General features: G+C 38.4%; 1 protein-coding gene across 1 annotated transcript in view; it reads left to right on the forward strand.

The window, feature by feature from the left end:
* The window catches only part of LOC102217663 (netrin-1), a 73,485-nt gene that overhangs the window by 35,730 nt on the left and 20,077 nt on the right, over positions 1-17,678 (forward strand). The window contains exons 3-4 of the mRNA XM_005797498.2: positions 3,954-4,142; positions 13,700-13,849. Coding sequence (XP_005797555.1) covers positions 3,954-4,142; positions 13,700-13,849 — 339 coding nt within the window. The remainder of the gene's footprint in view (positions 1-3,953; positions 4,143-13,699; positions 13,850-17,678) is intronic.

A 17,678-nucleotide genomic window follows, 5' to 3' on the forward strand; every position in this document is an offset into this window, starting at 1 on the left:
GGGCTTTAGACGAACGTCACATTTAAAAGAGCTTGCGTGACACTTATTGCCAAGATAAAGTGGTTCCCAATTGTTCATGCTTAGAGTCATAATTGGCTGAAACACAATGTGAACTTCGGATTCACACTTTCTCAAGCAATTTTAATAGCAGCTCCACTACATAACCGCCGTGCCCTCCAGCACAACGGCATTATTCTCTCTGGAGCCTTGTTGAGTGAGGGTGTGAAACAGTCCTTGAGGTGTAACAGAAACCTGTCTGCTGGTCTAAGGCTTTACACTGATCCTCCACCAGCTTTACACCTTCTGAGGGGATCCCTGTTACCTGCAGGCATGCACAGAGTAGTGCTGACTAACTGCGCCCTGCAGCTAGAGTCTGAGAAAGACGGAGCCCACTTCATGGCATTCCCAGGCCACACTGGCGTTGAGCTTGATGTTTTCAGCACAATGAGACACTTGAGCGCTGTCCAAACAGGAAAGAATTGAACCCACTGTGAAATAAAAGGCAGGCATAAAAGGTCACACAATATCTATGAGTAAAACTCAGGTGCATTTTTATTCATCAGCGTCTGTGAGGTTGGATGTATCAGGTTGTGGCTGTTGGTGGGCTTGAGGGGGATTCCACTGGACACATGAAATTTCTGTGAAAAAAAAATTAGGAAATTTGTTTCACTACATGCCTGGAAATAACACAAAAAAATATGAATTATAAAATAAGATGCTAAAACCACTTTGCCCTTCCCTGTTTTATAGCTTAATATTGTCAATTTGTACCAGATTATCTCCACTTTGTGTCTGTTAACAAACCATTTCATGTCCAGTATGATAAATTTTGTGGATAAGTACATAAAAGTCAAATCAAAAGCAAAATCAGCATGCCCCACGTAAAATACTAGCTTCCTCCTAAAGTAAAAAACTGGTTGTGCCACGATTTGTGAAAACTGTTACCAATTAGGAGTGGGAACTTCACACGCTAATTTTGATTAATAAATTACATAAATTATAAGGTGTTAAAAATGTAAACAATCACTTTTTACATACAAAGCTTCCTGCCAGAACCTTTGCATTCTGGCGGGAATACAAAGGTAATTAAGTAACAATAGTTACTTAATTACAAAGATTATAAGGTGTTAAAAATGCAAACCGAATTAATCACTTTGTTTTTACATTCAAAGGTTCCTACCAGAACCTTTGTATTCACATGTTTATGGTTTGCCCATAAATCTGATGCACATGCGACATCAGCAAACAGCAACTTCTTCATTTTGTTTGGAGGCAGGCTCGCTGGTATGGTTCTGATTATACCTCTGCTGCATTGACAAAGAGTTTGTGAGTTTAAAATGTCGTAGACTAATGACGGGTCGTCTTCCTGCAGTGTTTTCTGCTACAAAGCAAGATTATTCATGTCATCAATAGAGCATGTCATCCCGGTCCTGAACAGGCTTTTTCCCATATTTTAATCACAAACACTGGAGTCAATGAGGCAACTCAACTTGCAGTGCTGCAGATGTAACTCTGGGTTCTTCTGTGACCTACTGCACCATTCATTGGTGTGCTCTTGGAATAATTTTGGTAAGCCAGGGATTCCTGGGAAATTGATTATTTCACTAATGGGGTATTGGGTGTTGGGGGCAATTACTGTTTGACAGTGTGAGGCTACTTTGGATTACTTTTTTTCCCTAAAAGCTGAATTTTGTTTTTAGTGAAGCATCTTTAGCTGGTAATAAAATTTGTTTGAGGGTCTGAAACATTTACCTATGATTAAAAAATAGCAAAAACTGTAGAAAATCTGTAAAGGGGAAATGTACGTTCCCACAGCAAATGTTAAGAATGTTCAATACTAACATGTTTTACATTTTTTCACATAATTTTGTGATGATACCAATACACTATTAGGGAATGTTATTTTTATTCAATGTTGTCTTACCACAAGAATCTCATACTATCACATGCATAAAGCTGAGGCCTTTTTAATATGAAATGTCCTGTAGAAGATCAGCTTTAATAGCCAGAAAAGTCAGGTACAAATCGACCTAAACTCTAAAGATGCAAAGTGGCACAGGACAGAAATTCTAAGCATCTAATCCATCAATCCAATTAGATGACACCACATGAGGAAGAGTTATCAAACACAGCTGATGTGCCCTTAACCCTCCCACGGTCTTAAGAGATGGGGTCATTTTTACCCCATGTACTATTTACTCCAAGGTGTTTTGTGTAGTTGCGGGAACTGACGGTCTGACGGGACAGCCCCGCTGCTTCCCCTGCATCTCGCTAAGACCACAGGAGGGTTAAAAATATTTTTACCCGTGATAGTCATCTAGGAAAAAACTATTTTTAGGGTGGTTGTTGTGTTATAAATCTTAGCTGTTGTAAGTTAAGAATGAAAAGTCCATAAGTCTCACCGACTAAACTTCTGCAGTCATACAGAAAGTACTACTGACAACACACAGAGCCAGTCTGTTTGTTTACTGTATGAGATATTTAGATACAGTAATTGGGTCCTTGGGGTGAAAATATCTCGTAGATCTCAAACAGACACAAATATTCAAGAAAGAAAAAAAAGTAAGCACAGTAAACGCATCAGGAAGGGCAACGCTTCAAGGACGCGTTGGTTTGTAATCCTTCAGGTTTTTCTACATAAAGAGGTAACACTGGAAATTATGGACAGATGAAACAATCAACTTCTATAACTCAGGATCAATATATTCCTACTTTATAACCCTGTGAGGTCATGTGCATGAACACACACAGCTGAGCCACACACTGTATTAGAAGTACAGCTGTTAATAATGCATGAATCTGTCTGTGGTGCCAGTGGAGGAAGACCGGAGTCTCGGACGGCCGGGCCCTAATGAAGCTGGGCATGTCTGCGTTTCTCCTCTGCCAAAAAGTCATGAATAAACATTAGCTGGCTAATTAAACTCCGCTCTGGCAACTTTACTCGCCAGTAAACAAGCGGCAGAGAGGGAGCTCTCGCACACGCTCACAGGGATTTAGTGGGAATGTAGGAATGGTATTTCCAGGCCTTCGTCTTCTGTTTAGTACAGTACAGCATGCACTCTGGAGAGGAACAGAGGACACTGATAAAAGGAAAGAGGGAGATAAAGAGGTAGGAAGAAGATGAAATCCTTCACCTCATTAGTCCCCAAGTTTAAACTTCCTGGGAATCTACTGTGGTGTTTCTGAATCACAGCTTTTTATGCTGATGGTTTAAATTTATTTACATTCCACATTGGTGGAAAATCTTGAAGAATTAACCTTTTATCAATATAAATTTCAGATTTAGTATGAGTGCTTAATTTTCATAATTTCTGTGTTTTATTGGGATTTTATGTGATAAAGAGACTAGAACATAATTGTGAAACAGATAAAAAAATGTTATATATTTTTTACAAATAAAACTTGGCAAAGAATGTTGTGAATTTCAATTCATCCCTTTCTTACCTTATTAAACACCTTATTAAAATTAGACTTCATGGCTAACAGATGAGGAAACTTTGATCCAAATTATTTATCTGTCCAGAGAAGCTAGTTTTATTACTTTTGAGTGTTGTTGGTTCTTTTTTTTTAGCCAAGTTCTTAGACATTAATGTCTTGAAGTTAAATTGACACAACTCTAGGATGCAAAAACTCATAAATGTTACAGTTATCGTTAACTTTAATTTTTTTGTTGTTGCATGTTTTTCAGGATTTATGCACACCTCAACCGATAGCCCAAAAACATTTTTTAAAAGAATAATAAAAAGCTAAAAAGCTTGATAATACTAGTTAGTTTCAGCCTATTGGGATGATACTTTAAAAAACTATATGTTTTTTTTAATCTTCTCACTCTTAAAATACACAGCAGCAACATATAAGATCAGAAGTTAATTTTAAAAAGCTATTGCTCTGTGATCAGAGAGTCTCAAAAACTTTCACTAAAAGATTTGCACCTTGTTGCTTTCCTTACACAGCCTGCCACTGCAACCTCCATGCCAGACGGTGCCGATTCAACATGGAGCTGTACAAACTGTCGGGGAGGAAGAGCGGAGGAGTCTGCCTCAACTGTCGGCACAACACAGCAGGTCGCCACTGCCACTACTGCAAGGAGGGCTACTACAGAGACCTGTCCAAGCCCATCACACACAGGAAGGCCTGCAAAGGTACAGGGCCCGTTTCAGTCTTTTACAGGAGCGCTGTTGGCCCATTCAGTAAAGTTTCATAATGTGTGTGTGTGTGGGGGTGTGTGTGTGTGGTTTTCCAGAGACTGAAGGAACGAAAAGCAGCTTTAATCAAACTATATTAAAGCAGTATGACTTGATTTCCTTGTTACCCACCCCCTCCTGATGAGTTAGATTTTTAGAAGAAGCATTTTAATTGCTGATCCAGTTTCACCTCTTCCATCAACAGCGATGAGCGGGGGGGGGTCTTTTGGGATCGGGGAGGTCAGGGTGGCATTGGGTGGGGTCAGCCCGGGCATTCCCTCATTGACAGAGTAATTTGGCTTATTTTGAGCGGGGTGAGGGGATGACAGGGCAAGCAAAACAAACAGAGCAGGGGCGCTAAGTGATCCCCGGTAAGGACCAAAGATGAACGAGAGGCAACTGGAACAGTGGTGGGAAAAGGCAGCAACAAAGCAAAAGTCAGGATTGGAGAGGCAGCGAGGGAATGAAAGATGGCAGGATGATGGGAGAGGGGGACACACCTCTACACAGGTGTGCTCACAACTCACCACTGAATGAATCGCCTGCCACCAACCCTCACCGTGGCTAATAAGGGTCAAAGACAGAGAGGTGGTAGAAGAGGAAGAGGTGGAGGAGGGGGAGAATGTGTTTTCTCACCTCTTCTATAGCTGCAGGGAAAGATAACAGGAGTCCAATCCCTGCACAAACAAGCCGAGGGACACGGCAGAACTCGTGCACACATACACAAGAAACGGATACCTGCTGGAGGATTTCAGAGCCGCCGCCGCCTCTGAAGGCGCCCCACGAAGAAATATTAGCTGCCTGCTGACAATTTAAGCCCCAGTTTTCTTTTGTCACTCAGCAGGAAGTAAATAAATAAACGGAGACATCAGTCAGTTCGAAAGACATCATGTAGTAAAACATCAATGAAACAAGTTGAAGAATGTGATGTTAGTTTAGATGAGACAGGGCTTTTCATTCAGCTGTACTCAAAGACTAATCCAGCTCTGGAGAAAACGATACGTCCTCGGAGGAGATATTCCTCCTTTTCAACCTTTCTCTGCTAGAAATTAAATTTTTTTCACGGCTGTCTGACACGCTTCATGCCTCGGTGACAGAACATTAATCAAACTAACGCAAGGGAGCATCACCTGCGCTGCACTCGGCTCCACCGGATTCCTTGCTTCCTGCAAGCATATCAAACACATTTCCTTTTTTTTTTTTTTTGCACAACACAATTCTTCAGATTTATCCACCCTCAGCTCAGTCACTCATGAGCAATATTCCTAAGGTGATTTTTAACACCCTCTGTGGCTTTGGGCCTATTCTGCCGGCCAGGAATGCAAACACACCATTCATCACGACAGGACAGAGTGTATTGTTAACCCCATCCTCTGCTGCGCGTTGCAGGACAGCTTGGAACTTAAAGTCCCGTCTCATGTGTTGACCGCTCAAGATTCACATTCAGTTTTGCTCCTATAAAAATTAAGTTACAGCTTTATGCTCTTTCTGTGCTTTTCGTCACTGCAATAAAATGAAGCAAGGTCTGCCAAATCGTTGGCAAAACTGACTGTATTTAATCTATCTTTACGATATAGCAGAAATAATATAAATAGTCCTCAGCATATGTGAATAGTTTTACTATCTGATACATCAGCTAAATTACCTCACTTTGTTACTTTATTGTTTTTTGTGTGGTCAAGTTGTGGTTTTAGTGAAAAATTATTGTATTTGACACACAACAGACAGAATGTAGATTATCTAGTCATTAGCATAAGTAAGGTTTCTTACCTGATTTAGATGATTAACTTGCCAAATGACATAATTAGATTTTCTTTATTCATTTATTGCATTTACTAAATACCATACATGAAGTAAGCAAAGCACACACCATTTTTCTGTTTTTTTTCCCCTCTGTTTTTGCTGTTTGAGGCCTTACATCATTTATTTGATTAACCTGATAAATGATCAGATTTTTCTCCTTTTCATTTATTTTGTTTTCAAGTTGGGATTGGAGGCCAAATTCACGGTATATACTATTACCAAAGAGAATGAAAAAAGTAGTCAAACTAAATTTCTTTGTCACTTAATGACTTGCAAAGCCTGGAGAACTTTTCTGCCAAATGGTAACATTTTTATGTTTTAGTTTTTGCTTTTATTCGGTGGTTTATTAAGAGGTGAGTTGAGGTAGACATCAGCAAAAATTTTCCAATTTGATACTATACCTAATTTATATGATGAATGTGCAAAATTATCAAATGTTATTCATTTTTAATTGTTGTGCAGTCAAGTTGTGAAGGGCTAAACAATGTACTGTATATAGCCATGAAAAAGATAAAATGGAAATAGTCATCATCATATGTGAGGATTTTTTTGCCATTTGGAGCTTTAAGTAATTCAGGGAATCATTTTGCCAGATGCTTTTGTGTGTGTTTGGTGTTTACTTATTTATTGCATTTAATTGGTTAAACTGTTAAAACATAAGCAAAACAAGTGATCATCATAAATGATGATATTTTTTGGGGGAAGGAGAATTTCACCCCTTTGGATGATTAATATGCCAAATAATTTAATTTGATTAATTTTCAGTTATTTCTTGGTCAAGTTGTGATTGTAGGCAAAGTTCATACCAGACAGGATAAAAAAAATAAAAGGATTCGTCAGAAAAAGTGAGAATTTATTTGCCTTTTCCTGTCTTATACAATTTAGACAGTAATTCTGCCAAAGTATCTAAATGAATAGCTTTTTAATCGTTTACTGTTTCTCAAATATGTCAAACGGCATGTAAATAAATTAATCATCAGCATTTTTTTAGATCATTAATTCGCCAAATTAGTTTATGAAGCAACATGAAGAATGTGGTGTTAGGTTAGATGGCACAGTTTCTTTTATAACTCAGTTTAATCAACTGAGTTTATTCCAGATGTTCCTCCATTTAAACGTACGGCGTTTGATTTATGATGTGGTTGCTTTTCCCAGCGATCACTTCAGATTTTGAACATAAGCACTTTACAGACAGACCAAATTCTCACAGCAAAACAGGAGTGAAAGTTCAGACAGGAGTAAAATAAAACTGCCCCCAGCATGTCAGCAGGAATGAGGAAAGAACCACCAGTGACCAACATGGAAATTTGTTTTCACACAAGTCAGATTACTAACATGTTGTTAGGGAAAACTGAGAAATGAGTCCTGACAGGAAGTCAAAACAGCGAGTGGAAAGCGGTGAAAAATGTGCCTGGTATGTACACCTGACATCTGGAGTGAAAAAGATGTGGAGTATGTGCTTCTGGATTAATCTGTTGGCTTTTGAGGATCTCTAAATATATTAAAATATTAAAGTTTCTGAATATCTTTACCTTTTTTTTTGACATGATCTAAATCTGAATAAAAAGAATATTTAAAAAGAGAAAGAAACCTTTTATCCAGAACCTTTGCAGAATATCAGCACCATTCTCGGATATGATTTGAAATAATGTTATTGCTTTGGGATAATGATAGTCCCGCAGGCCCGCAGCCAGAGCGTGGTCACGGCATACTCTCATTACAAGCCATGTAAAAAAAACTAAATCCTCTCACCCACACTTGGGATTTATTTCCCCTCGACTCGTTCACGTTTGCTGCTGCCCTTCACCGTAGTGAAGCATAAACAGATTTCATCATTGTTTAAGAAATCATCGGCTCACCCAAAACGGTTTTGTTCAATTTAATCTATGAAATTTGCCAGAGTGCATGCGCCTCCCACCTCTCCCCGGCCCTGTGTGATTATAAGCAAACACTGTCCACATTCAACCCGGGGATTCAGTTACATCAAAATAGACTTATAATAAAGAATCTGCTGCAATTACCCCAAACTGACAAATGACACGAAACATAGACGGGCTAACAAAACATTTTTTGTTAGCTAAATCTGGAGCATTACTGCTAACGAATTCGGAGATCCCTGTTTTACATGGTCTATTTGCTGGTGAACAAAGTTACCACACACTGCTTTTTCCCCTGCGTTGGACACTTTCATGCTCTGGCAAACTCCCGCCTCAGTTTAACCACATTATAACTCAAGATAATTTGATGAAACCCAAGCCACAAAACTACTTTCATGCCCACTTCTCAAACGGTGTGGAAGCTGGAACAAAGTGACATCGATTAAGAGGTTTTGGTGATTTACTGAAATCAAAAAGAGAAAGCCTTGTGCTGTGGGACCCGTAAGAAAGCGAGGGAGCACAGCGGTAATATAATCCCCTCAGAAAAGTGGCTCATTTCCAACGGAGGCCGCAGTGAGCGGATAGCGAACCCTGCCTGGTGGCTTCATTCACATGCCAAGAGTTAGAGATTCACCCCTCCTTGAGTGAAAGCGTAAACTCGAATGAGTTTTCAGTCGTCTTTTACTCGTGTTTATGACTGTTTGAGGGTTTGGATTTAAACGTACTGATGGGATTTGACAGATGCATAAAGTTTGGTTGGAAAAAAGGAAGATAAGCAAAACCTGAACAAACAATTATGCTGTCTTCACCTTTAAAGCGGAGACTCCACAGTTTTGAGTTTAAGTGTTTTTATCTGATTTTAAAAGCAAAATGATACAGAATCAAAAAACATGACAGCTAAGGCTTTTACTTAAAAACTATTTTAAATCTGTTGTCTGCTACTCCAGCAATATTTTTACATTACAACCACAAAATTCAATGAATGACGTGGGATTTTATTATGTTACACAACAACAACAAAAAAGATTTTTTTTACACATACACAGTTCAATTTTGTCTAATCTGATAAGAGTACTTTGCATTTCAGCCCCATTTAATCCGATGCTTCGAATTAAAATTCACTGCAACTAATTGCAACTAGTAAAGCAAGTCTATTATGTCTGTAGTTTAACATCAGTATAAATCCAGCTGTTCTGTGAACAGAGTTTTATTAAAGAGTGTTAGTGAACTGCCAGCGTCATGAAGACCAACAAACAAAGCAGGTGGGCCGGGGAGAAAGTTCTGAAGAAGTTAAAGCGGGGTTAGGAATCTGTTAATGGGGAAGCTCTTAGTCATTTACTTCACACATTTGACTTTTATAGACTAGAGGCTTAAAGTTTTTCACAAACAAACATGTGGAGCAGAGTGTCCTAGTCAGATCAGACCCAAAACCTTTTTAGTCCATGTGCAAAGAGTTAACTCAGTACTGCAGACCACTTTCTGAAGTCCACATTCATCATGATAAAATGGTGATAGCAGCATCATGCTATGGGAAAGGTTTCATTCAGCAGAGAGAGAGAAGCTGGTTGGGGTTGGTAGAAAGGTAGATGGAGCAAAGTCAGACTGTGGTGAGGACTTGTCTTGTGACAAACCATACAGTGTGGAGTGTCGCCGTTTCAAATTGGCCTAGTCAAAGTTCAGGTCCAAATCCAATTGAGCATCTTTAGCAAGAGTTGATCATCAATATTCACAAATTCTCTCTGTCTGATCTGATTGAGCCAGAGATATTTTGTAAAGAAGAATGGGGGCAAAAAAATAACTAAAAGAAACTATAAAGTAAAGGGTGCGTCTACAAAATACTGACCCCTGAATAATTCTGCATTTTTAACATTTCAGGGTTTTATTTAAAACTAATTTGAAAACCATGTATCATTTTCCTTCCACTTCACATCCATGACCTGTTTTGTGTTTGTTTTTCATGTAAAACCCCAAGTAAATACATAGTTTTTGGCTGTAGCATGTAGCTTGTAGCCTATCTATTTTTATTAAGTTGAGCAGCCTTATTATGCAAAATTAAGGTATGGTTCATGTCTTAATCTGAGTGAAATCTTCACTATAGGTCTTTAATTTGATTAAGTTCTTTTTTTTACCTTGCTACTTATTACCTTTCGGTGGATATTGAGAGGTTTTCACTTAAAATAACAGAAATGTGCGAAAAGTGCTGTGCAATATCAACATCACTCACAAAGCAAACACCCATCACTCTCAGTGGCCAAAAGAAATCAGTCTTGTGGCCATTTGCTGCCATCAATAAAATACTGAAGTTGTTGCAGATAGAAAGTGAGCCGTCCTTGAAGTTGATGCAATTTTTTTTCTTTCTTTTTTGCTCTTTACAGACACTTCAGGGAGGAGCTGAAATCTAATTATAATCTAACACAGACTTGGCTCGACTGGCTGCATTCCAGGTCCAACAGATTCCTCTTACTGGCACACTGAGCTCAAACCAAAACGGGAATGCAGTTCAAACTTCAAACATCAACTTTATGGTGAATGATGGGCATATTGTGAAATCACACATTGCCCACTTTTGGAAAGATCTCTATACCCCCTTTTTTATGTGCAACTCCTGGCAGGAAGAGACTCGTTTCGTAGTTACAGTAAGATATAACCTCTGCATTAGCTTTTTGTCGTTGCCTTGTCCCTTATAAGACAGAGAGGGAACCTTTCCTCTCTGGTTCCCATATCTCTCCGAGCCATCTGGAGTGGTAGCCATGAATCAGCCACTTAGCCCCTGAAGTGGACACACACTTCATACTCTCACTCACACCCCTGGAGTGAGCCAGTCATTGACACAGCAGCTGTGTCATCCAGTCGGAGAGCATCTGACAGGACAGAGAGGAGAGTTGTTCAGTGAGGCAGACCAAAGGTGACGAAAGAAGAGGAGAGGGAGAGCTTTCCACCTGCAAGCCATGTGCTTCTTGATTTACAAGCAGGCTCGATGCTGGGCTTTATGGTTCCGATCACATGCTCCTAAAAACATAACCCACCGCAAACTCCCTCTATCCTCAAAGCCTCCCCTCCCGACATGCTCCCCTGGATTTACTGGCCTGAGGACGTGCCGCACTGGTCTAAACGCTGCTTAGCGAGCTCCCCGGGAGTGCATGTATGTGTTTGCTCGGTTCACCCAGCCGCGCTCAATGAAAGCGGTGACAGATTGGTCTGATGTAGGTAGTAGTAGGCACACAGTCTGTGGGAGGACTCGAATGAGTGCGATAAGAGGGGCGATCAGCACACACACACCAAGGACTGATAAGAGCAGCAACAGGAGCTGAAGCTCAGGAAACAGGCAATAGAGATAAAAAAAGAGAGAGTTTTATAGATGGGACACAGACCACTTCCACAAACGTAAAGCAAAGTTGTGTCATTTGATCATGAAGGAAACCTATACATTTTTAAAAAGTAACTACAATCCACTTGGGTTTTTTGGGAACACTTTATTTGATGGTAAATAATGACACATATAATGCAAAGTTGACCATTTCAAGTTTTAATGCAATTTTGGATTAAAAGTGTCATTATTTACCAAATAATGCAAAATTGACACTTTGAGTGGACTTTTAATACAAGTTTTATTGCAAATTTGCTTTAAAAGTGCCATTAAGTACCAAATGACATTTCATGGCAACAGTCATAAACATTCATGAAGTGTCCTTCATCTTCATGACAGATGTTATGTCACGTTATGACAGTGTCATGTCAGTCTTTATTTGACACCCCGTAAAATAAAGTGTTACCAGTTTTTCAGTTAGTTGTGTTTTGTCATAAAACAGAAAATAGAAAAAATATTATGGAACCTGAACCACACCTTAATTTTGCGTTATAAGGCTGCTCAACTTAATCAAAAAGTTGAGCAGCCTTAACTGCTCAACTTGTATATCCCAGTATACATATATATGTATTTATGTGTCAAATACATAGCCAAAAACTATGTATTTGATTGGATTTTTTTATGAAAAACAAACACAAAGCAGGTCATGGATGTGAAGTGGAAGGAAAATTATATATTTTTTCAAATTAGTTTTAAATAGTTATTATGTGAGCTACAGTGTTTCCAAGTACAAAAAGTGGAGACATACATTAGCTGGTTCAGCTAAGCGAAGTTAGCCTCATCAAAGAGAACTACATTAATCTTAAGAATTAAACTTATAACTAGAGCACACAGTTGTGTTTAATGACATTCAGCCACTATTACCGTTTTCTGGTTTGCTCTGATCTACTTCAGTTTCTACTTAGAAATGTCCTCTTCTACTTTCAGATATTTCTGGAAAGCAAAGATCCATTGGCCCAGACAATCTATGTTTTTTGGCTCATGTTGCTCATTAGTCCTGCATCACATTTAACTTGTTTGCATTTTACTCTGCAAATAATTTGCACCAACATTGTTTCTACATACAGCTAAAGGCAATCTAAGTACCACTAGTTGTACTTGTGCCAAAGAACTATAAAGACATAATGTATCACCCTGTGAGTTTTGTTTTCCTTAAGCAGCATATTGAATAGCAGCGGTATCACTGCACTAAGTCAAAGCAAAGATTAAAAAGCACATTGCATTTGGACATGTCAACTTTTATTAAAATGATTTAATTCATTCAGAAGCAGTTGCATAATATTATCTTCTCTGATTCAGATTAAGCCCCCTCATAAACTCCAGGCCAACTACAGTAGAGATCTGGAATTTTAAGCATGTGGACAGGGCTCAGTATTAATTTCTTTTGACGTTAATACATATTAAAGACTGAAGTCAGTCCAATGGAATGAACTCATTGTTTTTGAAGCTGTAAGTCTGCATGTGAGCTGCACAGTTAGGTTCTCAGAAAGCAAAAGACGTTTTACAAAGGTCCGATCATTAGAAACAATACAAAAAACAGCATTAATTCGTCTGCAGCCCTGAAAGCTCACAGAATGACATGTGACCCAACGTAAAGGAAAATCTTATGGCAGGAAGAGGGTGGGGGGTATGTAGTGAATGAGGCTGAACGTTTTAACATCACAGTATTTCTGGGAAATCAGCAGAAAATAAAACACTTATGGTGTGAGGCATGGAGTGGTGAAAGTTTGGTGATGAATGCGTTTCGGGGGAAAATAGTAAGACATTAATATGTCAGCTCAGACTTTGAGGAGGGCTAAGAGTTATTTATATCCCAGAATAGAAGAAAAGAAAGAACTTTTGTAGCACACTCCTTTCAAACCTGGCTGTGAAATGAATAAAGAGGGTTGGATTAGGCTGAGGAATTTAGACATGATTACATTCCTGGAGCATATGTGTCAGATACACCCACCAACTCACCGCACCCACACCCACCAACCAGTTTCTGGAGGAAGAGTGAAGGATGTCTTGGGCTCTCGTTCAAAGCCTGACATTGATCAGAAACAGAATTATACCCCATTATTTGATCATTTTGGTAAACATGCACAAGTTTTTCTCGTCACCCAACACACACCAGTCACACACCAACATGTTTTTGCCTTAATGCAATTCTGATGAGGTGCTGTTGCAACAAACACCTCAAAGACGTCTGCAAAACTTTAAGAATTGGATTCTCATTTAGTCTTGTAGTAACACTGGTTGTGTTGGATGTGCCTGTGTGTGAACGTCTCCACTATGTCTCTCACCACCCTGTTGCCGCCACCGCACCGATGCTGTGTACCCACCTGCACTCTCTTTGCATAGTTGTTGTTAGTTCCCCCCACTCCCTCATGTGCGCGTGCCTGTGTGTGTGTGGGCGTGCGTGGGGGTGTGTGTATGTGTGTGAGACCACTTACTGTTCCTCTCTTTCTTCCTCTGTTTCCTCACAGCATGTGATTGCCATCCCGTGGGCGCTGCTGGCAAAACCTGTAACCAAACCACAGGACAATGTCCCTGTAAAGATGGCGTGACTGGTATCACGTGCAACCGCTGTGCTAAAGGCTACCAGCAGAGCCGCTCGCCCATTGCCCCCTGCATAAGTACGTGGAAGCAGTCTACATCAAGTTAGGACACAAATTTGCCTAACTCCAGCTCTTAAAATGCTTTAAGCAGTTATTATTTTACCATCCACACATAATACTCATGTTGCAGTTTCATGCTAGTTGACGCTAGTAGCTAGCTTAACCAAAGCAGGCATCTACTGTCATAAAATAACTCTGACCTCAAAAACAACATAAAAGGTTTTTCTGGATGCTGTTGATGAACCTTCAGTGTTTCAGTGCCATTACAGTATCCACTGGATTATGTCAGTTTTACTTTTATGCCATAAAAGTAAAAGCTTTTAGAAAATTTCATCTTAAAAAATCATTTAGTTAGTACAAATGAGTCTTATTTTGCATTCTTTTGTCTCCACCCATCTTAATTGATTCGAAATAAATCCTTAAAGTGACTAATGTCAACATAACGCATTATGTTGACATTATGACAATTATATGAATATAACCAGATTTTGCATTGTAGGCCTTACATTTCCTCTAGTTACACCTTAAATTTGCATTTTCTGACTTTTTAAAATGTTTCAATTAGATTGTTTTTTTCTTTGGGGGTGTGCACTGGTAGTAGTCATTCTTTCTGAGTTTTTTGGTTCTGGCTAATGAATTAGGCTGTAATTTCACAAAACCGTAAGGAAAACAAACATTTCTGTAGCATTTTTTCTTTTACAGATTGTTTGTCTTCCTCCACAAATCTTTATGATCTGAGAGAAACTATATGGTTTTGAATCTGCCTGATGGTAGTTTGTTGGCAGTCACTTAATAAAGTTCAATACAAAGTGATAATCAGAAGCTAAGTGACTATCTCAACGAGCTAGCGCTCTTGAGTTATTAAATTAAATACAAGCTATTCATTTGTTTGAGGTATTGAGTTAGCTTAGAGTCCATTATTTACTAAATTTGGTTAGTTTTTTATACAGAAACCAAAGGTGAATGGAGGATTGTGTGGCTAACTAGTTGATCAGTAGTACAGGAGCAACACAGGGAACTGTTCTCTGACCATTTATTTTCACTCAGTGTCCTTCAGACTGCCAACACAAGTCAGACTTCTGTCATCTGCAGAAATACTCAGATGACTCTCCAGTCTTCAGGTATACTAGAGATGGCCAATAAACTGAGCACAGAGTTCTGGCGAACCTCTTTGTGTTATGAGGTGGGAACAATCATCTTATCTTATCTTGAATGTGAACAAAAAGAAGATGACTGTAGATTTCAAAATAAACAGGGTTAGGTCAAACCCCATTTCCATCACGGGAAAAGTATTGGAGGTAGTGGAGGAGTATAAATACTTTGGTGTTCCCCTGAACAACAGAATGAACTGGAAACACAACAATAAAACCATCTACAAGAAGAAAAAGAAAAGACTTTGCTTCAGTTAGGGTCTTCACTGTTCACAACAAGATGCTTCATATCTTCTATAAATCTGTTGTTGAGCGTCTTCTCTTCTGCCATCACCTTTTGGGATAACAGCATTAGAGAAAGGGACTTAAAATGCTCAACAACCTGATAAAGAACACTGATTCTATTCTGGGGACGACTGTGGAACCACTGGCGATTAGATGAGACGATTGTTTAAATAATACCAAGAAAATTACAGACAACCTTGAGGTTGTTCTTTGTGGGACTTCCAAACAAAAACAGAGTGTCTTCAGTTGGAGGCTTCTTCAGATCAGATCTCCACTATGGAGATCCTTCCTGTCCACAATCATCAGCTTTTTCAAAAACTCTGTAAAGAATCTTGGATAGTGTGAGTTAGAAAAGTATTTTTTAATTTGAAATAAAATGGGGGCAGCTTGTAATCTTCCTGTGTGACACTGAGAATGAAAACATGCCAAGCATTAGTCAAACTGATGCTTTCAAAACATAAAGTGGAGTAAAAACCAAAAATGTTACAGCTGTTGTATTCATTTTAAATTGCCTTATATTTTTATCAGACAGTTAATCTGACCAGACACGGTTTACTTTTAGCGTTCTCAGTGTTTCACACACGACACTTCATGTCCTCCTACTTCCATATACTGTGTAAATTATTGTTGGTTTCTATGTAAATAAGCAACCAATCCAAATGTGTCAATAGTTTAAAGGGTACATGTTAGTGTTCACATAAACTTCTGTGGCGATTTTGAGACGATAGTTGTTTTAAGAAGGTAGAAGTCTGTTTTGATTTTGATCTCACTCAGACTCGCTGTTTCCTTCAGCCTCTAGGACTTATTAATCTGAATTTATGCTAAATGGAGACTCAAGTAAGAGGTTAACATCTTACAATTTTACAACAGAGAATCACTTAAATAATCCTAAATAAACTGTTTATGGACTGTGGGCGGCACAAGAGAAACTGCTTTCTGTCGCTGTACATACATTCTTATTCAAAACCCACTCAAACAATCAAGTATTTGTAACAAATTGACAATTACAGTGAGATTATGTCTTTCATTCTTACTAGACTAGTGTTTGGTTGTAATAAACACAATTTTAAACTTCAATATATTCTAATTTTGGCTGTTGCAGCCACGATTAGAATATATTATAAATACAAATTCAATTACACCAATAATATCTAAGAAAGAACCTGAAGTTTAAACTCAATCTAAAAATAGATATAATCCAATTTATCAGGTAATCTTCCCATATAAAAGACAAGGTGCTGGAGTTACTTTGATTGGGATCAACTTAAACATTTAAATTAAGAAATCCCAGCATTAATATTTGAGTTAAACATGATTTAAAATGAGTGCATACTTTTATTATTATAGCAAAGTTTTACTAACTATATTTTAAACAGATTTAGATTGTATCTCAGAGATTGTGCACACTTAAAATTCAATATGAGACAATAAGAGAAAAATAGGCTCAGTGTTTGAATAAGGATGGAAGATTGTGTCACTTTTGGGCTTCCGGTCCTTGTAGTACCTCAGCGATTGTTTTCATCAAATGGTCAATAAGAGTGAACAAACGATGTGTGGGATCATTTCACACAATTGTATTTAGAAATGCTGAAAGTTGGAGTCGGGTATCAATACTCAATAAAATCAGGGTATAACATCAAAGTATATCCCAGTTTTATAAAGTTTCTATTTCAAAACTGTTAAAATTGTGAGTGTCAGTCTTCCAGTTCTTTCAGTGTAAAAATCTTTATATGGCTTCTTAATGTGAAGCGATATAAAATAGACAAAATAGACAAATTTGGAAACTAAAACAACACCATCCATCAGTCCTACTAAGGGAAGTTGTCTTTTAAAGCTTCAAAAGGTTTCAGTTAAAAGTTCAGGATGGCTCCTGGAGCAGATAGCTCAACTAACTGCCTACTATAAGCTTGTTATACGCTGTGTTATTTTATAAAGAGCAAAATGGTAAGAATGTATCTTATTTTAAATACTATGTACTTTAAAAATGAAAGATAAAAAACAGTAAAATCATTGCTTAGATAAAAAATATTCTAACTGTATCAATGTGTTTAGCAGCATTCGAATTAATGAGGCTAAACACGTGTTTGAAATAAAAGTTGATGTGCTTTAGATAAAAGCAGTTAAACCACGTTTTACATGTGATTTAAAATCTTCAAACAGTGAGTATTTTTACTCGAGGTCATCATTCTGTGAGAATCACATACCAGCACCTACTTGAGATCCAAAACCTTCACAGTTACACACCTTTTCCCCGCAGTGTGTCCATCCGTTTCCTTTGCATGTGTCTTTAATATGCCTTCTTTAGCCATCTTGTTTCTTTTAGTAAGAGATCTCTTACCTATGCATGATTTCCCTGTGTCTAAACGGTGTACCAACTCTTGTAGACAGTTCATGACAAAGTGACTGAGTGA

This window comes from Xiphophorus maculatus, chromosome 5 (genome assembly GCF_002775205.1).
Source record: "Xiphophorus maculatus strain JP 163 A chromosome 5, X_maculatus-5.0-male, whole genome shotgun sequence".
NCBI lineage: Eukaryota > Metazoa > Chordata > Actinopteri > Cyprinodontiformes > Poeciliidae > Xiphophorus > Xiphophorus maculatus.